Genomic DNA, 23,196 nt, shown 5'->3' with positions numbered 1-23,196 from the left:
CAGCTCCCCCACCACAGTAGACTGTCCAGTTCAGCGGTGATTGGCGAGATCCCTTCTCCGGACTTGCCTTGGTCTTGGTATGCAATTTTTGTTATAGACATTATGGGTATGTCGGGGCCCTGTTCCGGCTATGTTGCAACACTTATGTTCTTTTAGAGGCTCATAGACAGGTGTCGGCTCATGTATAGTTTGGTATGCCTTGTCGGCTAGTTTTTGTTGTATAGTCTTTCATAGTAGCGTGGTAGCTCATACCTTATATGTAGTTTCTTGATTGTCTGGTCATCCCCTGCTATGTATGTTCATGCCGTCATATTTTATTGCTGGTTGTCCATGATCTAGGTCTACCATTTATATTGATCTCGTCAGCCTTAAAAGATAATAATGAAGGTTAGATGAAATGTACGTTGGTGCTCGACAAGTGTGGTCGGGTGCTATTCATGGCCCTTCAGTTTGGGTCGTGACACATGACATGTTTAATATTCTTTAATATTGACAACAAAGTGAAATGCAAGTACTACAATTAAGGATTATGCTAATACAAATATATATATAAAAAATAGGCTGTCCACTACGAGATTTGAACAATAATTTCATATCCTTCTTCATAATTAATATCTAATGTTATATAATTTTTATCTCAGAAGTTTATATTTTAAGGTTATTTGCACATGATTCAAACAACCTACATCACAATTAGATATGATTTTTGTCCGCGCATCGCGCGGGTACTAATACTTAGGGGTGTCAATGGTTCGGTTCGGACGGTTATTTCATAAAATTTGTACCATACCATTTTTTCCGGTTATTCTATTATGTATAACAAAAATTAGACTTTTCGAAACCGTCCCAATCATGTCGGTTGCTCTTTGGTATCGGTACGGTTCGGTTAATTTTCGGTATTTTTTTAAATACATGTAAAATTCACTAGTAGAAGTAGAATGCAATAACATATGTTTTTATAGGATTTAACAAAACTCTCTAGACATTTTTACTGTTTAAAGGGTGATGAATTAAAAAAAAATGACTAGAATATAGATACATCAACTATTCTACAACAACGTAAAAGAAATCAAACAAAGACAAAGAAAATATAAATCACACGAGTTGAAAGATATACCAAGATGAGATTCAAGAATAAAGTCTATAGGAGATAAAATATTCAAAAAAATAAATCTAAATTATATGAAAGAAAACATATTCAATACATTGTAGTTTGCTACTCATAATTGATAAAATACTTTGTGTCTTGCTAATAAAGATACTTGAAATAACTTAGTTTAAGTAGAAGTAGCATAATAGGTTTTAGAGATTAGTATTTTGAGTTTAATTACTTGTTGGCTCGTAATAGTTTTCATAATTCCAAGGCCGAAAGAAAATTAAGTGCATTATTGTTTTTAAACTTACCAAATAAATATATTTTCTACATGTAAAATTTATTCGGTACGGTTCGGTATTTTTTCGGTTTATTTTTATAAAATAAAAAACCTACCCTAATTATCGGTGTGATTATAAATTTATATAAAAACCTACTGTCTCTTAAAAGAAAACCTAAAAATCGGTTCGTTACGGTACGGTTCGGTTGATTTAGTCTTTTCCAATATGCATTGACACCCCTAATACTAGTTCCTTTTAATTACACTTTTAAGTAGGGTTTATCTAAAACCCTGAGTTCACACTCTTTTCGTGTACACCGTACGCTCGAAATGGAGAACGTCGTCGACGAGGACGACGATTTCGGCGATCTCTACGCCGACGTCGAAGTCCAAGCAAGCTCAGCAATAAACACCGTACATATTTCAACGCAGCTTCAAACGGAAGTCAACGATGTTGACTGTAATGCCGTCGGTAATTTCAACGGTGAAAATGCAGTAAGTGAAGAGGAAGAGGAATGCGAGAGCGAGAGTGAGGATGATTTAAACATAGTGTTGAATGATGATGAAGAAGATTATGAAAATCATTTTCTCAATGAAGATGAAATTGAGGAAAATGCTGAAGGAAATGGCTCAGGACAAAATTCAAACAGCAGCGAAAACGGCAATGCAGAAAAAAACAGTTACAAGGTAGCATTAGACTGTAAAATTAGAGGGAAAAAGTAGTTTAAAATTTGAGTTTATATTTCTAAATTGTTTTGGTATTGATTAATTGTTGAACCTGACCGAGACAAGTTGGTTAGATTTTTCAACACTAGTTGATTTCTTCCTAGGCAGAGTTACCCTTAGGCAGCAGGGTACTTGGTGAACGAGCAAACTGACCTGGACACCACTGTAGTAAGAAAAAAGGGAAAAGAAAAGAAAGTTCTTAGATTTTGGAACATGTATAAATATCTAGAACCCAATTATTCTTGTATACTAACTTGAGGTTGTTGTCGGAACCTATAAACTTCAAATTATGGATCGACCTCGGATCATTTAGACTGTGAAATTAGAGAAAAAATGTCGTGTAAATTTGAATTTATTTCATTATTGTTTTGGTATTGATTAATTGAACCTGATTGAGTAGTTGCTTAGATATTTGGATGCTTATTTTGGTTTGCTTTTATGCAAAAGCAGGCAGACGTTAGTACAAAGCGAATTTTGTATATTCTGATATTTATGCCATTTTCTATTTTCCAGAAGTCTTACTTGGCAGTAATTAAGTTGAACTAATTTTTTTTATTAGAAGTTTGATTGCTTGAGAATCTGAAGATTAGGTAAATGTACACACTATTCCTATTTGTTTGGCATTATTTGCTGATCAGAGTCCAGTTAAGTTAAAATCAGACGAGAGTAATTCATTTTCTTAAAAAATTTAAAATTTAAATTTTCTGAATCTACTATATGTTACAATTATCCTCATATTAAATGGTGAAAATACATTTGCGAATGTTGCTTAAAGTATCTAAGGAAGCGAGATGTCCCAAATTTTTCGGAGTGGGAGAAATATAAATTTGAGTTGTTTCGATATTGCTTTGGGTTTAATTCAAGTGTTAAACCCGGCCAAACCGAGTTGATTGATGATATATATATATATATATATATATTGTTTATTGGAAAAATGGGCAGAATCATGCTTAATATCATGTATCCTGGTTTTGCTCTTTTTCAAAGCAAAGGCAGAGAATATCTGCTTCCCTTGTTTTTTGGGTTGATCTTCTTGCGATACACCTACCATCAATTGCTGCAACTTGGGAATTTACTGAAATTATCTTTAGATATTTCTTCTTGATTATCTGTTTTGAATTCTTCAACTGTTACGATTTTCATGGTGATATGTTTCTTCAGTGTTTACATGAATTAGTGCCGTTTAGCTTTTGTGGATTAGTTGTGTGCACAAGTTGGCCAGAATACAACGTATACAAATTGAAGATGAATTAATGCAGTTATGTTACTTCATAGTGCTTCATGCTCCATATTATGATTTTTCCCTTTTCTGTAGAACACCAGACCTCCACAAGCAGCATATTCAAGTCATCTCAAAGCCGATGGATCTTCTTGCTTACATTCTTACTCTACAGCATTGGTCAAGGGCACCTGGGATAATAATGGCTACATGCAAAGGATGGGCTCAGGCTCTGCTGCTCAAAATGGACAGAGCTTCTCACTTCCTCGGTCGAGGTTAGTAAATTTGGTCAAACTTAGCCTGTAGTCTAATCTTTGGTTAAGTGCTTTCTTGTGTTTCCATTTTTATTGGAAAATATCTACATTTCAAACATACTGATAAAAGAAAAGAATCTACATTTGGAACAACTGGTTCCACTTTTCCTGGTGCATATTTGCTTGTTGGAGATAGTGTTGGTCATCTCCTCAAAGAACTGTTGTGAAATAGGTTTAACAAAGAAAACCATTCTATGTTCTTTTGAGGCAGAATATCATAGTTTTTTGAGATGGTAACATTTGTATGTATTAGTATGTAACAGTACATAGGTTGTACTGAACCATATTTACAAGAGAACAAAATGGAAGAATAACTGATCTACAATCCTAGCAGTATAGAATCTTTTCATTTTTTTATAGATGTGTAATTGATCTATAATTTTTCAGGAATATCTTGGACATGAATATTGATATGTTTGAGAAGAAACCTTGGCGGTATCCAGGTGCTGACTTGACAGATTATTTTAATTTTGGTTTCGATGAAGATAGTTGGAAACAGTATTGCAATTGCCTGGTAATGAATGTATACAAGTTTGTCTTTTCTGATATGTATTATATAGTTTTTCCTTCTGTCATTTTTTTGTTCATCTTTCTTTTTGTATATTTTCCCAATTTTTGAGTATGTATAGTGGTGGTAAAGTTGCTTCTACCAGTTTTACTGCATGTCTTACATGTTCATCCTTGGTCTTGACTTCTGAAATAGGATAAGCACCGAGAAAAGGCCAAAAGGGTAGTCAAGGATTCCGACTACAAGACTTCGAAAAATAGTAAGGTAGGTATCTATGGATGATTCTCATGATTTACTACTTCTTAAACAATATGTGCAGCTTTTGTGTATCAAATGGGTTGTGAAAGCTGAGGGTGACCATATTTTTCAAGAAGTAATGTCCGCAAATGCTGGTCACTTTAGTCAGAGTAGAACAGTTTCTCCAGCCAACGAAAGTTGTTTAGTCAACAGCAGTTCATACTGTTATGTCTTTCCAAAGTTCCTATTAATCAGGATCATACACCCCACCTATATATGTATCAAATGGGTTGTGAAATTCCTCTTGATCTTTAACCTTATCTTTTCCATTATTAAAAGCCAAAATAAGTAATTGAGTAAAGGCATAGGTCTGACCCTTTTCTGGAAAGGACTGCCTAAAAATGCAGGTAATTCTTACCATAATGAGTGCACTGTTAACTCTACCTGCATCTGTATTTTAAAGGTTCTTTCTTTTACTCTTTCTCTCATGCTCAGCAGCTCTTCTTTGCTTGATTTCTTTTTTGTTAAGATGTTTTACTCGAGATGCCAATGGATTGGTTGCCACCCATTTGAGGGTGCTGGACTATGAGAACCTGTTATAGTTGGCAAAACTTGTAAAGAACAAATTACCTCTATGACGGACGGGCATTTTAATCTGAATTGAGTCGGAAAACTAGCATCTTCTGTTCAAACCATGCTGAGTATGGAATTTAAAAGGAAAAAAAATTGTAGATGTCTTTGTAACCTAGCTGTTTTTAATTTTTCTGAAATTGAACTGTTAATGATGCTTATGGTCTAAACTTGCCATGATCAGCCAAAAGGTAGAGAAATTGAGGTGGAAGAGAGCATCATTGAGCGTCAACCATCGACAGATGTGGAACGTTCGCAGGATCGGGATTCTGATGTTGTCATACAGGTAACAAACTTTTTGATTCTGCCCACTTCTTGACCATCTAAGCACTGTCTTCTCACAGTCTTGTGCTGGCACCAGATTGCTTTGCAGGATTCATTGGAAGATCCCATAAACTCTCCAAAAGAGCAGCGGGAATCACCTGAGAATGGAGATGTTGGGAGAAATGGAAGGGATTTTCTCTGTTTTAGTAGTGCCAGTGAAGATGAGTTAGCCAGCTTGGAAGGAAGAGGAGTATCAGGCAACTCTACATCTAGAAGGTCTGGGATCTACTGGTTGAACTGTCATGATAGTCTGTATCTCTATTAGATTTATTCTTTCTGGTTATTCTTCTCTTTGGACCACAACTATTTTGGAAAAGACATGTTGGTAGAATTCCCTTGCAGATTTTACTTTTTAAATCGTTGAACTTCGAACGCTGTTTTTGGTGTGACATAAGAGTTTGACATGTGATAGGTTTGCTTGCATGGTTTTCATGCTCGTAGTTGGCTTAAAGTTTTGTCAGCTTCTAAGTTTTTTAAGTTTTTGTCCCAGAAATATTTGCCAAATTCCGTCAAAATTTTCACAGATTTCTTTTTTCATGGACCATGGCAATCTGTTTCATTTTTGGGTTTCTATTAGTCAAATGTGTTACGAGAAATTGCTATCTTCACCTTTACTTTTAGGTCTTGCTTCTCGCTTCTCAGCTGGTTTTATGCTGATCTGTATTGAATAAAAATATATTTAATGGTTAAGTTACTTCATTCTCATAAGATTAGCTCTGGATTCCAGGAACACACCTGTTCGTGAACACGTGTCTATGGATTCAGATAACAACGGAAACTGTGAGTTCTCCGATGCAGATGAGCATCCCCACCGAGAGGGAACTGAATGTGATGTCTATCAAACCTCGGGAGCAATTGAATCTTCTCATGATGCGAATAAAAGCAGTGTGAGAGACATATCTGATCCAAGAAAATCTGTAATGTTGCAAGAACCACTGCATGGTGAAGGCCGACAGCATAGCCCAGGTTCATCTTGTTGTTCTCTAAGTCATAGTGATGCATCTGAAGATGGGGCTTTTCTTGACATTGAGAAATCCCATGATCATCATATAAGGTCATTACCAAATGCAGACTCTGAGTTACCGGAGAAGGGTACAATTGATTACCAGCCAGTTTCCGGAACCCGTTATATCCAAACAAAGTCTGGTGGTTCTAAATATTTTACACGAGGTAGAAAGCCTGTGCGAAGAGATCTGCTGCATGACAGAAGAAGACCTGGTAGAATGAGTGAAACTCACCTGAAAGTTGAAGATTCCCGCAAATCTGATGCTAGGATACTGTATGAAAGGCGTAATTCAACTGTGATCCAACACAGACATAGGGATAAACGGTATGCTTTTGACTCTCATGAAAGAGAAGATACTTCACATTTTAAGAGGGCAGAACCCTTTTACTGTAATGCAGGAAGATTTTCTGATTATCCATGCTGGGATTCCTATAAAAAAGATCCTGAGAGGGAATGTCAGTTAGAATACAGATATGACAACAACTGGTGTAGCAGTCGAAGCACGAAAAGAAAGCTAAATCCTCTTGAACTATCAACATATGATGAATTGTCGGAAAGAGATCGATCCCATTATGGGAGCAGACTCACTGTTCAGGACATGGACAATAATTCTTTTCATGAATCAGAACAATGGATTGATAAGCACATTCCGTATCTAGATGATGAGATACCCAGTCAACAAATGTGGAAAATTGATCAGTTGCAGAGTAACAGCAGAATGAGGACTGATGATCTTGTAACTGAATGTAATTACATCTACGATATCATGGAAGAGACAGATAACAGATATAGATCATACAACAACAGGGATACTAATATTATAGAAGATGGCTATCATGTAAATTTGACTTATTTCAGAAGAGAAACTAAAAGCCCTAATAGGGGCAAAAGGAGAGATAACAGTTCCCACGATAGTTTAAATAATGTATTTTGCATGGATCTAAAGGATGAGGAAGGGAGATTTGACGCGTATCGACCTCCATCCTTTCGTTTGTATAGGGAACCTTGTACAGCTAGCAGAAGGTGGCAGAGCCCTGAACTTCCACGTGGAAGACATGGAATATTCAGTGGGACTAGGAAATGTCAAGATGGTGGTCAGTCTGCTAATTTGACCAATTCTATTAGTGCTGATCAGATAATCAAGTATCCTGGTAATCAGGGTAATTTTAAAAGAGGAAGAAGGTACTGGCAATCTGAAGGGTTGCACAGGGTTGAAGATGAAAATATTAGGTATCAGCAAAATATATTAGATTCTGAGAAGACATCATATTCATTCAGAAGAAGTTCAAGTGACAAAAGGTTTGAGTCATTTGACAATAAACATGGACCCGATCTAGTAGAAAAGCTTTTAGATGACAGACATGTGGATCATGAAAAATACAAATTGATCAGGGAAGGCAATAAAGCCAGTCAATTTGGTCAAGGGTCTAAATTTTTTCATAGAGATAATCGGTGGAGATTCCCAAAGGGGAGAGATTCTTTTGCCACGGCCTTGGTTGTTGAGAACAGAGAGGTAATTTTGTGTATACGAATATCAAGATTGTATACTTCCATATGTAAATATGAGTACTCCATATATGTTGGGTCTTGTTCCATTGTGCGATGCCATCCGATTCTTCCAAGGTTTCCTAATTTCCCTGTGCGTTTTATTCAGTATGTTCCTTTTTCTCTGAAGTTTTCATATTGCCTTGATTTTCTTTTAAATTTAAATTTCTTGAATTGGCGCTTAAAAGATTGGGCGTGCCATTCCAAAATCATATTAAGGTTGCTTTGCTAGGAATTCTTACATTACCTATGATCAATTGATCATCAATATTCGGTATTTACTTATGGTACCATATAAATTTGTCAGTGACCATTTAGTCGGTTTATTTTCTTGATCCAACAAAAAATAGATTGTTAGTGACAGTCGTCTATACTTTGATTAGAAAAGAGTGTTTGTTTAAGGAGCATTTATCATTATGTAGCTCCAGTTGGTAGTAGTCTTTTGCCACTTGGTGTACATTAAATATCTAATGTGGTAAAGCTTTTGCAAGAAATGTGAGAGGACTCCAGTAGTTCGTTGTCTTTATAGAATTATATAGGTAGTCTTTCTCTTCTCCAACAGTGATAAGCAAGTAAAATATTTTTATATAGTGCAATGTTAATATCTGTATAGAGGATCTCTGCTAAACTAGAAAGAAAACTCACCAAATTGTATAGCTAGTGGGTGGATATCACTAAATTGTATACATGGTGAGACTTTCTATTTCTTCTGACTAACCAGATCTCAATTAAAGAAAAGAGTTTCTATTTCTGTGGTTGAAAGGGGTTGTGGATCTTTCTATCCTGTTTCTGGCAGATTGATACATCACTAGCACAATGTTTCTGCATGACTTCATTGATTGTTTTCTTTATCTCTAATAGAGAAACGGTTTAGGACGAAAGTCGCCTTTTGTAGCTGGCATTGGCATAAAACTTTGTTGAACTTTACTATTAGCGTCAAGCTACGTGTCCTGAATGTGCTTTTCTTTTTGGGTATCAACTATCATAAAATTGTGCTTACGCAGGAACTTTATTGTTGTAGCTCCTCATTCTAGCAAATCATATGTTCTTTCTTGACATGAGCTTGTGTACGTGGGATACCTTCTGTTTTTAGTAAAGTATTATCTTTGCTTTCATTTATTGCTCAATATCAACAAATTTGAAAATGATGACATTGAATCCTGTTCAAGAATGTGAGATGGGTAGTGAAATAAGATAAAGTAGATTGCCACACCACTGACGTTGCTGTTCCCAGTGTATGCTCCTTTTATGTCTTTGTTGTGGCCAACTTGTCTTTTAGATAGGAAATGATAGTTTTAGCCAGATAGTTAGATTCTCTAAATTCGATTTGAGAGGCCATATTGGATATTGCGCCTGCTTGAACTTGGACTACAAATGAAATCTTCTTTATATTTTAAGGGGATAGGGACTGGTAGGGGGTGTTAGGTGTAGTAGTCTTCAATTTTTCTATACATAGTTCTTGAGATCTTAAGTAGATAGTTTTCAGTTTGAGGACATAACGATTAAACATCATACCTTGTATGTTTTTGGACCACTTTCGGATACAGTCAGACCTCTCTATAACAACATCCCTATATACAATACTTCACTATAAAAGCCAAGTTTTCCGGAACCAATTTTTATGTTATGTTATAATATATGTTCTCTATAGCAGCACTTCGCTATAACATCCAAAAATATTTGGAACAAACGACGCTGTTATAGAGAGGGTTGACTGTATTACCAGTTAATGCTGATGATCGGGTGCTTTTTGTAGAGAACCATGTCTTTTTATAAGGTTCTCTTATAAAAAGATATGGTTCTCTATCATCATGGTTTTTAAGGTTCTCTATGTGGTATAAATCTTGTATGTATGGTTTTCCCCATCTTTTCAACAAAATCACTGCCTTCATCAAAAAAAAGAAGCTAAACACCATATACCAAAATATAAAAAGGATTTGGGATTTGCTCTTTGCCTTTTCCAGCTCTGTAGGTAAGATACTGTGATAGGCTTAGTTCCCACCCCTCCCTCTGTGGTTTCAAAGTGAGAAAACTAATATAATAATAGAAAACCGAAAAAAGATGTGGAGAAAACTTTAGCTGCATGCTTTGTTTCATGATTATAATGCATTTACTGCTGCTTCAGGATCCATTTCTTTTTTCACCATATAACCATCAACTTTACATACATTGATGCCTCATGTTAAAAATGCACTGTTATATTTATATTTTGTGTTGATATACTTTGAAAACATTATAAAGCTTTGTGATTATCCTTGTTCCCAACACATTCCGACGTCTTAAATTGAAGTTATTGGTAAACTAAAACTTGGTGTTCTACTTTGGCAGGTCCTGTAGATTTACACGTATGCTAATTCCTTTTATTCTTCACTTCTAATTATGATTTTACAAACCAATATAGTCACTGACTAAATAACTCTCTTCTATTTAATGATTTAATTTACATCCCCTTTCAAAGTTTCAGCTTTGTTAGTACTTAGTATGATAGTGATGCCTTTTAACAGTCGGGAAGTTCTCTAATTTCGTGCATGGTAAGTTTTTGTGTCATGTGAGCTCATGCACGATAAGGCGGCCTCTCTTCATTAATTGTGTAAACTATCAGGATTTTGATTTTTTATTTGTGACTCTGGATCTGCAGTCCTCCGGAAGATGCTCCAAAGCAGGGGGTGTAACATACTTTGGCAGGTATGGCTACTTGGATTCAGATAGTTATGTGGAGCTGAAGCCTATTGATGGAACTAACGAACCCCATTACAGGAGGACACTCAGAAGTCGAAACCTGACAACTGATCCTAAAGAAAATGAGAAAGAGAGGCTTGACATATTCTCAGATGCCCAGCAGGAAGAGTCTTTGGATATTGAAGAGGGAGAGATAATTTCTGAAGTAATGAATGAGAGAACCATTAAAAGGAGAAGCACTTGTTTTGGAAAATCGCAAGTCAGTGAAATGAAGAATTTTGCTAATGATAAAGATGTGGAGGGAAAGGACAACCCTAAAATTTTGGAGATCATGGCAAAGATGGAAAAGCGTGGAGAGCGTTTCAAGCAGCCTATTGCTCTAAAAAGTGATTCAAAGAATATCTCCAAGCCTTCCGTTGATTTGTTTACTGGCACGACTGAAGCTATGCAACCAAGACCAGCACGAAAGAGGAGATGGGTTGCAAGTGAGGCCAACTAAAGCGAATGTTTCATCAAATGCCATTGGCTGTGTGGTCATATTAGAGGATCTGCCTCTTAGTTCACCTTCATAACTGGATCTGTATAGTGGCATTCCACCTACAGAAATGGCTGCTGATGGTATATCTGGGGTTAAGAAGAATACTTTTCCCATGAAAAGAGGGAAAAAGAAAACACGTCTAATAAAGGATATTGTTGTCTCTGCTAAACTCCATTTTTCCTCTTAAAAGTATAATCGATTATTTTGATGTCAAAAGGATTTAAGTTGCTCATAGCAGGCTACCAGTGATGGTATGATTTGAGTTCTTAGAATTCCCAATTTTACAGGAGGAAGCCATTGGTGGCTCCATTGTATAATGTCTCAATTCTTAGGTTTGTCATCTTTCTTGTAGTTCCTTAAATAGGTTTTGGAAGCAGTGGCATGGAAAAAGCTGTTCTTGTTCGATGCAATGGTTCGGAGCTACAGGTTCAAATTGTCAGCTCGCATGAAATATTTGCCTTCTGCTGTACAACAGGAAGGCTTATTTTTCATTTTGCTTTCCTTGTTTATGAAGTTAGTACGTAGAACAATTGACTTAAGGATAATATAGTAAGTACAGAAGTAACATTTTGGTGTCTAGTTTATAGTTGTAAGTCGTAGAGACTTATGGGTAGTTGGAACCTTGGAGGCCATTTACAGAATACATTTCACCTCTTGGCCTGGGCGAAATTAAGAGGGAAAGAAATAACGTATGTGCTATCTGCTACTTCTTATTCAGCTTTTCAAAAGTTTTGAGTGTAGAAAAACATGTTTAAGGGACTATTTTATCGTAGCTATTGTAGTTTCCCATGGGTTTCTTTTCCTTAATCATTGTGATACTAAACACGGAGTTGTCATTTTTGAGCATCTACATTTTTTCGTGGTAATTGTAGCAGTAATAATTGTATTTCAGCCAAGTTTTACAGATTATCTCATGCACTTATTTTGTCGATGAGGGTTCTAGAGATCTTGAGTTTGTCAATGTAATTATCCATTTAAAAGTAACTCTTCTAGATGCGATTCAAAAGTCTTTGCCCTGCGCGCTACTAAAGTATTGCTGCAAGTAACACTCCTTGATGAGTACAGTGAACTATCATAGCTAAGGCCAGAGCATGAAACTCCGAAATGTTGCTAAATGTAATACAACTATGGTCTCATTTCAATTTGGTATACAAGCTTCTTTTGGCTCGGATTGGAATGTCACCAGGCAGAACTTTTACTAAAATGGTGCAATTTTGAGAATAAGAAAGGTCATCGGAGGATACATATAGCCTGGCCATAGTCATGCACCATGGGATAGTGCCGATGAACTATTTTAGCTTAAAGCACACTCAAAACTATTGTCTATACATCTACTGTCCTTGCATTAACAATTTCACGAGTGTCAAAGCTGGACAGAAAAGTAATTCGAACTAATCTGAATAATCCCGACAAAAACCAAAATTGATTATCCAGTTAGTAACCCAAAGGTAAACGTGAGCAAGAGTTCAGCCCTGAGAGCAATTGCAGGATGAGAGATCAAAGGAAATTGTTTGAGTGCTTGTTTTTAAGCTTCTCGCCAAAAAAGATGAGCAGTAGTTTTAGTCACTTCGCCTTCTATTGCTCGTGGGGGTGGTTTGCTCTGAAAGGAGTTTCAAAACATTCACCAATGCCCGTAGACGATCCCAGATGTTCAAACCATAAAGAGCCTCCACAAGAGACTCTTGAAACTCGAATCCATTCTCAGCAACAGGATACTGCAAAAATATGGGTAAATGACATGAAGTGTATGAATGATAGAATGACTTCAGAAGATGTGGAACTCACCTGAATAGGCTTTGGTATCTTGGTTTTAATAAGAGGCCACCACCGATCCTCCACCACTGATTTTACAAGACAGCAAGCTCGCAATCCTTCAATACCAGCAAATCTTCCAAATCCACTGTCTTTTACACCACCAAATGGCAGGGACTGCATATCATTATTCAGAAGAAAGGTTGAGAAGGGGCGCAATTTGAAAAGAAACATGAAAAAAGGGATGCCGGGAAGGGGGATGGCGTTAACCAAGTAAGCAGGGAGGTCCAAAATATTTAAACCAAAGTCAGTTTTAAAGGATAAAGTTTGGCACTTTTGAGGTAGTTGGCCTTTAGAAGAGGGAGATGTCAGGGTTGGACATGGTGAAGCTTCAGGACCGATGATGGGAGCAGAAAGGTCATGAGCCTCACTAATTGAGAATGGGATCAAGTCACGAGGGGAAAGGTAGCTTTGGATTAGGTTATGCAATTAAGGGTTACTTTGGCAGTTGAAGAATTAGGGTAAGTCATGATGGAAAGGATCTTTTTGATCTCTTTTGATGTGAAGGTTAAGAAATAATAAGACCATGTGGGATCTGCATAAACTTTCAAGTAGGACAGTTAGACTTAAGCAGAATGAACCTTGATACATAAATAGTAATAATGGAGAAAAGATAATTACGGCAATCACTAATGGAGTTCTCATGCAGATGTCACAGGGTATTGTCTAAGGTTCACAAAATTGTCGCTAGTTTGTAATCATACCTCAATCATCATGAAGCAAATAGTCACATATAAGTATGCCAAACTCTTGATAAAATGCCTCAAGAGTTTGATGCCTACACTCCAAGTACCTGACACATGTAACTTGATGCGAAGTCATTGATAGCAGCCACTCCACAATGTAATTGTGAAGCTATCTGCTTAGCACGACGCTGACTGCCTGAAAATACAGCACAACCAAGTCCATATTTTGAATCATTTGCAAGCTGAACAACTTCTTCATCAGAGCTGAATTTCATTATTGGCAATATTGGTCCAAAAGCCTGCGAGCAATTAGCAATTTCCATATGGAGTTAATCAGACCACCTTTATCCCTGTAGTAAACTAAAACAAAAGAAAATATATCAAACTGATGATACCTCCTCCTGCATCAACTTCATGGTGTGATTTACGTTTACAATCACAGTAGGAGGGAAGTACTGATCAACAGCACCTTCGCCAATATTGCCTACACTTCCTCGAGCAACAATTTCAGCGCCTTTGTCTAGGGCATCATTTACCAGGTACTGAAGCTTTTCAGAATGCTCTTGCATGCATATGGCTCCCATGTCATACTTCCCAGATAGAGGAGGGCCCTACAATAATATTTTCAGTTTTGATTATATAATTATTTTAGAAAATTGGACCACATCAGCAAAATCACTAATATTAATGTAATTAACAAGAGAATAAGTAGTTTTATGCTTAGGCTTCAGGAAATTATTATGTATTTATCTCTCAATTCTGGGCAAACTCATACTTATAACGCTCACAATTAGCAGCATACTGGAAACTGAACAAGGATGAACATGATATATTGGGAGCTGAACATTCAGATAAGATCAATAAGCTATCTAACTAAGAAGTCAAACAACCATTATAAGCAAAATGCTGTCCCATGAAGAATAAAGATCTTATAATGCATCGAGTTGAAAATGAGGCAAAAAGGAGAAAAGATACGTACAGCAGTAACCGATTTCACAATTTTAACTACTTCAGCAACAAAAGAAGAGTAAATGTCCTTGTGAACATAAAAACGTTCTGCACCAGCACAATTCTGCCCACTTGATTGGAGAGCTGCTCTGGCAGCAACTTGTGCAACCTGCATTAAGTTTGATTATTTCATTAAAGGCTCATGAAATAAAGGTATATAAGACAAGAGGGGTTGCTCTGATGGTAAGCAACCCCCACTTCCAACCGAGAGGTTGTGAGTTCGAGTCTCCCCAAGAGCAAGGTGGGAAGTTCTTGGAGGGAAGGATGCCGGGGGTCTATTTGGAAACAGTCTCTCTACCCTAGGGTAGGGGTAAGGTCTGCGTACACACTACCCTCCCCAGACCCCACTGGGATTATACTGGTTTGTTGTTGTTGTTGTTGTTGTTGAAATAAAGGTATAGTTGAATGATCTTCTTTCTTTAGCTTCTGGTAGAGATATTTGAATGATCTTATCATAGTGGAAAGTAATCAAATGTACTTTATCCCCAAAAAGAAAGCAGACTAGAAAAATTTATACATGTGGCACATCGGCATCTTCACAGACAATAAATGCATCTTTTCCACCAAGCTCAAGGGTAACTGGTATCAGTGTATCTGCAGCAGTCCGCATAATCTGCAGAACACAAAGTCAGAACATCAGGATTTATAAAGCAGAAAAAAGAAAAATAAAAAGAAAGGTTAATCAAATTAAAGCTATCGAGAAGATGAAAAGGGAATTTAAGTTGCTCCACATAAGATATGAAAAGATAAGCCCTATTCAGGGTGACTTACCTTTTTGCCCACACCAGGTGATCCAACAAATATCATTTTGTCGACAGAGGATACTAGTGCCTCTCCAGTTTCAGCAAAGCTGGCAAGGAAAATTTGATAAAATGTATGCCAAATCAACCCAGAGCAAAGATGATAAATGCTCTATAAATGCATACCCAGTTATAACTTCTACCAAGTTCTCAGGAGCTCCGACTGCAGCAAGAGCAGTTTGAATGATTCGCAGATAGAAACACCCAGACCAACTGGCATGTTCTGAGACCTAAGGTAACAACGAGGGGATCTCGTCAAAATCAAAACCACTGCTTTTTAGCATTTTGCTTCTGAGAGGTTGTATATTTTTCAGTTTTAATTGTATGTGTACATATTTAAAGTTCAAGATGTGACAACTACGTTTAAGTATGCTCATCTCAAATATTTTCCAAGTGCATACCATGTTGCTAAAGTTCTATCCATGAGCAAACAGGAACCGTAGATAGTTGGAAAGGAAAAATGAAGACCTTTATCACAATGCTGTTCCCTGAGAAGACTGCAGCCAACATTGGATTAAAGATATTGTGAAATGGGTAATTCCACGAAACAATAGCACCAACAACACCAAGAGGATAAAATTCCACTTTTGCAGTCTTGTGAAGCATTGATCTCCCACATGAACTGCAAACCACAACATTTAATCATAAATTTCTTTGCCCTTCTAGGTATCAAGGGCTGAAGCCATGGAAGTAATGGATCCACTATTTTAAAGAAATGCAAGTAAGAGAAACCATTTGCATGACATACCGGTATTCAGGCTTTAGCCACTTTTCACCCTCTGAAAGAAGCCAATGTATCTTTTCACATGTAGTCATTATTTCTCCCAAGGAGGCATCTACCATTGTTTTTCCAGTATCACGTGAAGAGATACTAGCAAAAGTTGTTCAAAGAAATAATCCGACAAGGTCAAATAAAAATAGGAAGATACATAGTAGTTTAGTGTAAAGAAGAGGCAATTTAAATGCAACTAACTCTTAGACTAAAAGCTAAAACTATAGGTTGTCATATGCGAGAGAAAGAGAAATTGGATAATGATATGTTTTCATAATCATGAGATTCATCTGTTATTATTTTTTTATGACCAATAAATCCCGAGGGCCGGTGGCGCATGGTTTGAAACTCTATCGATAATGGGCCCTCCCCTCTATCTTTCTCCACTTAAATACCATGCTTTTGTCTGCAGCATTGTTCGAGCATGTGACATGCGCTAACCTATGCATCACTTTCTGAGCTCTTACCATTAGACCAAAGCCCTGGGGGCGAGATTCTTCTGCAGATCTTTTATTTGTCTATCTTTGATATTTCAATAGTTATATTTAGTATTATTGGATAGAAAACTTTGAATGCAACCAAACACTTGGAATAATGTCACTGGCATAAAGTTATGATCTCTAAGAAATAGTTTTTTTTTTTTTTGGATAAATTGGGCAATAGTTTAATAGATTTTCTGCACTTATCTCCTCTTCAATTTCGTAGTGTATGATTGCGAAACGAAATTATGTTCAATGGAACACTGCTCCTGTCTCCAAGCACTTTCTATCTGGACCACCACAAGAATTGTCTCAACTATGGGTCTCTCCTGAAACACTTTACTGTGTACACCATGTTAGTGTATAAATCAATAACTGATAATATTTCATTTGGAGGTCCACCAATATTTGGTCACGAATTGTACCTCACATCCATAAAAACTGACATATGCGTCAACATGGACTTCAGCATATAGAGTCTTCCAGCATCACTAACTCTTCTAAATTCTTTGATCCGTAAAATGATGTCCCAAAAAGAAAGAATCCAGTCTAATTCCCTAAGTTTTTGCTCGAATATTGTCAGTTTAAGAGTTTACTGCTCCTATACAGATGATGTTGAAGAAACATAGGCAACAACTACCTTAAGCATTTCAGTATCTTTCATCATGCACCTTGAACATATTTAAAAGTGTCATTATTGTTGGCAGTGTCAAACAGCAGTTTTACATGGTAAGTGGCCCTTACTTGCATATAAGGTCTTGATGTTCAATAATATACTTTAGAAGTATACGCAGAAACAGACGTCTTTGCTTGAAGCTACTCTTTGCCCATATCTTCTGAGCTTTCCTTGCATGTGCAACCCGCTCCTTAACCTGAGCATAATTTAATTTGTTAATTGCATTTGGCTTGCATGTAAAGAGGTATTTATCTACAAAAGACTGCCGATGCTGGTTTTAGGGGTGAAAAACAAGGAAATTAATACGATTCCAGATATGAGGTGGAAAAAGCTAAGGCAAACCACAAACCACGGGGAACCTCCACCACTTTAACTATGATAAGGCCTACGCTGGTGAAAAAGTGTGCCAAATAAGGATTATTAATTCTGACACTAATCTTAGCACACCTGTTTGGTTTATTTGTAAGAACAAACCTATAATCTTGAAGTTCATGTATAAGTTTATGATCACATAAAGGTTCTTACCTATGTTGCGGGGACTCTCCAAAATACTGCCGCACCCGTGTCGGATTCTCCAAAAATACACTGCTTTTGGAGAATACGACATGCACCCGGCGATATTTTCGGAGAGTCCGAGTAATATAGGTTCTTACAATAATAAGTGGCGGGAAAAGAGAACCAGTGAGCTGATTGCTTAATCAAATCCCAATAATATGACTCAGTATTTTTATGCAAAATTTCATGCAAAATTACTACATACTTTTTGAGAAATTACAGAGATTCTAGATACTGAACCATGTAAAAAGGATGGAGGAAAAAGGGGAAGTTAGTTTAGTGCATGACACAAGATATTGACATTTAGAATAGAGGAACACAATTAGTACATAAATCTGACCTCATCAGGTTTCAGCGCTGGTAAAAAACCCAGGTACTTCATTGTTGCAGGTTCATAGCACTGAACTTTGTCTGTATGCCTTCTCGAGGGAATCTAAATGAGCAAAATTCGTCATCAAAAGATACAAGTGTCACATTCTTTTCTTTGTGGAATGAACCATATAAAGTTCCACAAAAGGTAAGAGGGCAAAGTTCTAACAACACAGACATGCACACCACATTAAAACTCAAACTGTGTCATCTGACTAGTTCTCCTAAAGAGAAATGCCTTCTTGATAGTGTAAATGAGTTGGAAGCGCTAAGACCGAAGAGCTACTCTCAGTAAGATGTGAAGCTGTAAATTACATAAAACTCATATTCCCAGTGTGTTCACTAAGACAAATATTTTCCCAATAATTTTCAGTGTTCAGTTATCTTGAATTTTTGAAAATGGTTGCGGAATAAACTTATTTCCATCGAAAGAAGAAAATTGACTTCAGAAACTTACTGACGGAGATCATTTTCTTTCACAAAATATCCCCATTCTGCTACATATCTTTTGCTTCAACCAACATTCAGGCTTTTTTGACAACCTTTACAAAAACACCACAAAAATACGATCATCACATTCTTTTCGTTTTTTTTAAAAGGTGATGTTTTGGCCAACTTGTGCACACCTAGGTTAATTCATTAGATACTTTCTATTTCTCACCAGTACATGTACCATGTAACTCAGGCTACCAAGCTTAAGCAGATAAGAATAATTCATCTAGTATAGCTTATGTTGGGACTTTAATCTTGCTTCCCAAGGTTGCCCCGACCGTTAGACTTCCACCTTGGGGAATTCAATCCCCATACTCTATCTACCACCTTGTATGATATTATGATTATAATATACCAATTGAACATTGTAAAATGTTCTAGTAAATGATTTCTAATGTCAATGTGAAACACTTTCCACAGGAAACAGCTTTACATTCTACCAAACACACTTCCAAATTCAAATTGTTTTCTGCAATACAGTAAAATATCTATCACTACAGTGCCTCCTCAACTAACCACATTTCAACCAAATCACGCCATGAAAAACATTTCAAACATAAAAACGACAAAAAAAAAATTAAGCAAAACACAATTCGACACTATCTACTACTACTACTACTACTATTACTACTACTATTATTATTATAATTAGTATTTGATAGTAGTGCGCGGCCAGCTTGCGCACCTCAACTATTTCAACAGGTACCGGGTAGAACTCTTCCTACCAAGGCGTAGGCGGATGAGAAGAAATCACCTAGTGCTTTTTGCCTTCCCATCTGCCTGAGCTTTGATGGGTAGAGTTATCTGGTACTTGTCCTGGTGGGATGTACCCGATGGAATAGTTCAACACCATCAATAATATCAACATAAAGTAAATGTACCAAAATTCGACTCTAAGCAAAAAGCATTTCATTCATTACTTACATAAATGAAGCTGTTCTCTTTCGTGTGATTCCCATCGTCCAACACTATAACACCAAAAATATCATTAAAATCAACGAATTAATACATGTAAAAAAAATAAATCAACAATACAGCTATCAATAATAAGCAATTTGAAAGTAGTGCAAAATGCAAAATACGACGACATTTTGTTCGAAGCCTTACCGTCGGAAGTGTCGACGTCAATGGAAGGGACATTGGAAGGAATGAGCATCAACAGTAACTTACAGATCGCGAATGCGAATACAATTACAATCAGCGCCCACCAGAACGCCATGGAAGTTTCGGGAAAACTCTAGAAGCTTCGGAGAGGGAAATGGCCAAATCGAGAAGAACGTTAGGGTTTTACGCTACTCTTTAGAAGGAATATTTGAAATGAATCTCCATAGCCACAAAGAAAAAAATAAGATTCAGTTCCTCGCTGACGTCGCTTTTCAGTGTTTACATTACTTTTTAGTTCACTAATTATTTAGTCACTGCTAGTTTTACCGCTTCTAAATATGTAATGATTTGTGATAAGTAAATTTTTTCAACAAAGGCTAGTCAACTTGTACACATTTTAGATCTTAATATAGGTAATTAATGTATGAGTACTTCACTGGGTATATGAAGGGCTCTCTTGTAAAGTTGTTGCTACGTGACCACAAGGCTAGAGGTTCGAGCCGTGGAAATAAAATATAAGGTAAGACTGTATATAATAGACTTCAATTATAAGATTGTGATTTATAGGAAGTTGTGGAAGTCGAGTATTAAGGTTGTAGGTTAGGAGGTAGTTGGGACTTGTCTTACTTATACCTTTGTGACTAGTCTGATAGGGTTTTTATCTAAGATACCTAGTGTCATTGTTGTGTCATACTATTTCAGTGCATGACATATTCAATAGCTATCGCTTTACTTTGCATTTTTCTTCGGGATTTCATGTTCATATTTTTTCTTATTATTTCTGTGGTGATACTAATATTCTCTACTTTTGTCCTTTTGTTCTATTGAGCCGAGGGTCTTTCGAAAACAGTATTTCTAACCCTTCGGAGTAGGGGTAAGGTCTGCGTACACACTACCCTTCTCAGACTCCATTAGTGAAATTTCACTATGTTGTTGTTGTTGTTGTTGTATATATAGCTTTAATAAACATAAATTATATTTTAAAAGTTAAAAAATTGAGGTACAAATTTACATCTAAAATTAAATACGTTTGACCTCATAATATACTTTGTTATTCTCTTTTTATGAGTATTTTTCATTTGTCTAAGCTTTGGCCGCTGGATATTACCTGTATTTGGAAACAATAAAAGAGAGTAACTTTACATATATGCAACTTAAAACAAAGTCTAAGAATATTTATATTCTTTTGTTACTCCAATACTGTTTCCAATTCAAGATTCTTAGAGAAGTAATTAATAAGCTTTTCTTTGTAATAATTCTTTGCTTTCTGACAAAACAAATGCTTTTCTCTAAATGAAGTAAACAAATGAATTCTCCTATCTGTGAAATTCATAAGAAGATATAAAATTTTATTTTTAGACACATTGATTATAACGCCTACCAATCATCATATTCCTTTATTTTATGGTTTGTCATCATCAACATATTTGGATTATCTCTTTAATATCATTGCTGCATTCATCTGGTAAACTTATTTCAATCTTTTTCAACCTTTAATTTCATCTATTTGCTTCTCTTTTTCTTTCTTTTTCACCTTAGGGATAGTGGAGGATTTAGATTAGATGTATCGTAATCGACATAATTCACTTATCTAGCTCAGACTAGATATATGTGTTCGAGACATATATAAAAAACAAAACGTACTCTGACTCTAAATCTTGAATTCGTCGATGCTTAAAATGGTTGTTAGGGGTGGGTGGTACACATTCAAGGTTTTTGAAAGTTCTTTTTTTTTCTGCAGGAGTTTGGTTAATTCAGTTATAAAGATTAATGAAATAAAAATTTTGTAGGGAATCAATTCTACTAATGTCTCAAGAAAAGATGAAAGAAGAAGATATATCCTATACAAATATCAAAACCAAAGATCATGTGTTACTCGATATCGTGCAAGAAGAAGAAGATCTTGTACAATCAATTGGCGAAAAGATGAAAAATATCTCAAGTTTTCATTGTATCAACAGAGTTCCTCTAGAAATAAAAAAGGGAAGTGAAAATAGTTACTCTCCTAAATTAGTCTCGATAGGTCCTTTTCATCATGGAGTTGACACACTTAAAAACATGGAGGAACAAAAGTGGTGTTATCTCAACACGCTAGTTAGTCGAAAACCAATAAACACACAACCCATTTTAGAGAATTGTGTGAAAGCACTTAGAGATTTAGAGGAGAAAGCAAGAAAATGCTATGGAGAAAACACAATTGATCAAATTGGAAGTAATGAATTTGTCCAAATGATGTTGCTTGATTGTGGCTTTCTCATTGAGCTTTTTATCAAGCTTGCTTTAAAGGGTTATCGACGTAGAGATGATATATTCTTTAGCAATTACGAGATGTTTTTTCGTTTAAGATGTGACTTAATTCTACTCGAAAATCAAATCCCCTTTTTTGTTCTACACCAAATATTTCACTTAGTTCCAATTCCTAAAGAATGTAATTATTCCCTTATTCAACTTGCTTTACTCTTCTTTAGAAAATTAATTCCAGGTGAAGGACTCATTACTATAGAGAAATTTGGCCCTAAAGTTCACCATTTATTGGACTTGGTTCACCAATGTTATCTTCCAACAATTCCTCAAATTCAACCAAATGGGGTACAAAAGCATTTGCACAATGTACTACATCTTCATGCTGTAGGGATCAAGTTCAAGAAGGCAATAAGTGAAAGTGTTATGAATGTGAGATTCACCAAAGACAAAGTATTGGAAATCCCAACTTTGAAAATACACAACTACTCTGAGATTTTATTCCGAAATCTGATGGCACTGGAGCATTTTGGTTCAACAAGTATGCGAGTGAGATATCTAGCGTCTGATGTTCGTACAACAGTATCCACAACTACTTTACTGGCTCACAGTAACATTGGTTCGAAACACGTTATGTCTTACGTTTACCTCATGAAATCTCTTGTAAGGTCTGCAAAAGATGCAAGCCATTTAATACAGAGGGAGATTTTGGACAGCAGTTTATATAATGATGAAGAGATTTTTCAACTGTTCCATAAGCTTCATGTAGAGTTTGATGTCAAGGATTTCTATTATAGTGGACTTTGTGAGAAAGTTAATGGATACAAGAAGAAAACAATGTGGAAAGTATGTTGCCAGAAACTCAGCAATGTATATGAAAAGACTTCCTAAGGAATTGCAGGCTTGACTGTTTTCTCAGTAGTTTCTATTTTTACTGCAATTTTATTTTCTTTACCAGCATTTTTACTGCACCACTTCTGAGAAATTTGAGTTTTCAATCTCCTTTCATCATTTTCGTTTTGGTATACACCATTATATGCAGATTCCAAATTATCCCATTAAAGGAGTGTTTTTTACCTAGATTCTCTTCATTCCACAAGGCT

General features: G+C 36.2%; 3 protein-coding genes across 5 annotated transcripts; 2 read left to right on the top strand and 1 right to left on the bottom strand.

Moving 5' to 3' along the window:
* Positions 1-1,656: 1,656 nt before the first annotated feature.
* LOC104236371 (FIP1[III]-like protein) lies at positions 1,657-11,962 on the top strand. Of its 2 annotated transcripts, XR_713409.2 has the most exons (10): positions 1,657-2,060; positions 3,415-3,593; positions 4,020-4,146; positions 4,336-4,404; positions 5,192-5,293; positions 5,369-5,547; positions 6,059-7,850; positions 10,521-10,567; positions 10,640-11,350; positions 11,452-11,962. XR_713409.2 is itself a non-coding variant. In XM_009790284.2 (9 exons), exons 1-9 carry the CDS (start codon positions 1,704-1,706, stop codon positions 11,058-11,060), a joined length of 3,273 nt encoding a protein of 1,090 aa, XP_009788586.1. In that variant the 5' UTR covers positions 1,657-1,703; the 3' UTR covers positions 11,061-11,962. The 2 variants fall into 2 exon arrangements, 1 of the variants encoding a protein (XP_009788586.1); XM_009790284.2 differs by having other exon boundaries at positions 10,640-11,962.
* Positions 11,963-12,292: 330 nt separating this feature from the next.
* LOC104236370 (aldehyde dehydrogenase 22A1) lies at positions 12,293-20,169 on the bottom strand. The gene is made up of 14 exons (XM_009790283.2): positions 19,856-20,169; positions 19,673-19,716; positions 18,228-18,320; positions 17,401-17,528; positions 16,154-16,276; positions 15,874-16,027; positions 15,532-15,635; positions 15,377-15,455; positions 15,123-15,218; positions 14,577-14,714; positions 13,993-14,208; positions 13,705-13,896; positions 12,885-13,028; positions 12,293-12,814 (listed from the first exon to the last, which is right to left on the bottom strand). Exons 1-14 carry the CDS (start codon positions 19,965-19,967, stop codon positions 12,659-12,661), a joined length of 1,779 nt encoding a protein of 592 aa, XP_009788585.1. The 5' UTR covers positions 19,968-20,169; the 3' UTR covers positions 12,293-12,658.
* Positions 20,170-21,223: 1,054 nt separating this feature from the next.
* LOC104236369 (UPF0481 protein At3g47200-like) lies at positions 21,224-23,011 on the top strand. Of its 2 annotated transcripts, none has more exons than XM_009790281.2 (2): positions 21,224-21,317; positions 21,643-23,011. In XM_009790281.2, the coding sequence occupies exon 2, from the start codon at positions 21,659-21,661 to the stop codon at positions 22,982-22,984; it is 1,326 nt and encodes a 441-aa protein (XP_009788583.1). In that variant the 5' UTR covers positions 21,224-21,317; positions 21,643-21,658; the 3' UTR covers positions 22,985-23,011. The 2 variants fall into 2 exon arrangements, with proteins under 2 accessions (XP_009788583.1, XP_009788584.1); XM_009790282.2 differs by having other exon boundaries at positions 21,594-23,011.
* The last annotated feature ends 185 nt before the right edge of the window (positions 23,012-23,196 follow it).

This window comes from Nicotiana sylvestris, chromosome 10, assembly GCF_000393655.2.
Source record: "Nicotiana sylvestris chromosome 10, ASM39365v2, whole genome shotgun sequence".
In the NCBI taxonomy this organism is placed as follows: Eukaryota; Viridiplantae; Streptophyta; class Magnoliopsida; order Solanales; family Solanaceae; genus Nicotiana; species Nicotiana sylvestris.
Note: the sequence above shows the minus strand (reverse complement) of the source record. Positions and strands in the feature narration are given on the sequence as shown.

Coding starts and splice junctions, on each gene's coding strand:
- LOC104236370 (XM_009790283.2), bottom strand. CDS start 19,967: ATGGCGTTCTGGTGGGCGCTGATTGTAATTGTATTCGCATTCGCGATC. Junction 15,219..15,376: donor CACCTGGTGTGGGCAAAAAG/GTAAGTCACCCT, acceptor TGTGTTCTGCAG/ATTATGCGGACTGCTGCAGA. Junction 13,029..13,704: donor CATCAAGTTACATGTGTCAG/GTACTTGGAGTG, acceptor AATGATATGCAG/TCCCTGCCATTTGGTGGTGT.
- LOC104236369 (XM_009790281.2), top strand. CDS start 21,659: ATGTCTCAAGAAAAGATGAAAGAAGAAGATATATCCTATACAAATATC.
- LOC104236371 (XM_009790284.2), top strand. CDS start 1,704: ATGGAGAACGTCGTCGACGAGGACGACGATTTCGGCGATCTCTACGCC. Junction 4,147..4,335: donor AACAGTATTGCAATTGCCTG/GTAATGAATGTA, acceptor CTTCTGAAATAG/GATAAGCACCGAGAAAAGGC. Junction 5,294..5,368: donor ATTCTGATGTTGTCATACAG/GTAACAAACTTT, acceptor TGCTGGCACCAG/ATTGCTTTGCAGGATTCATT.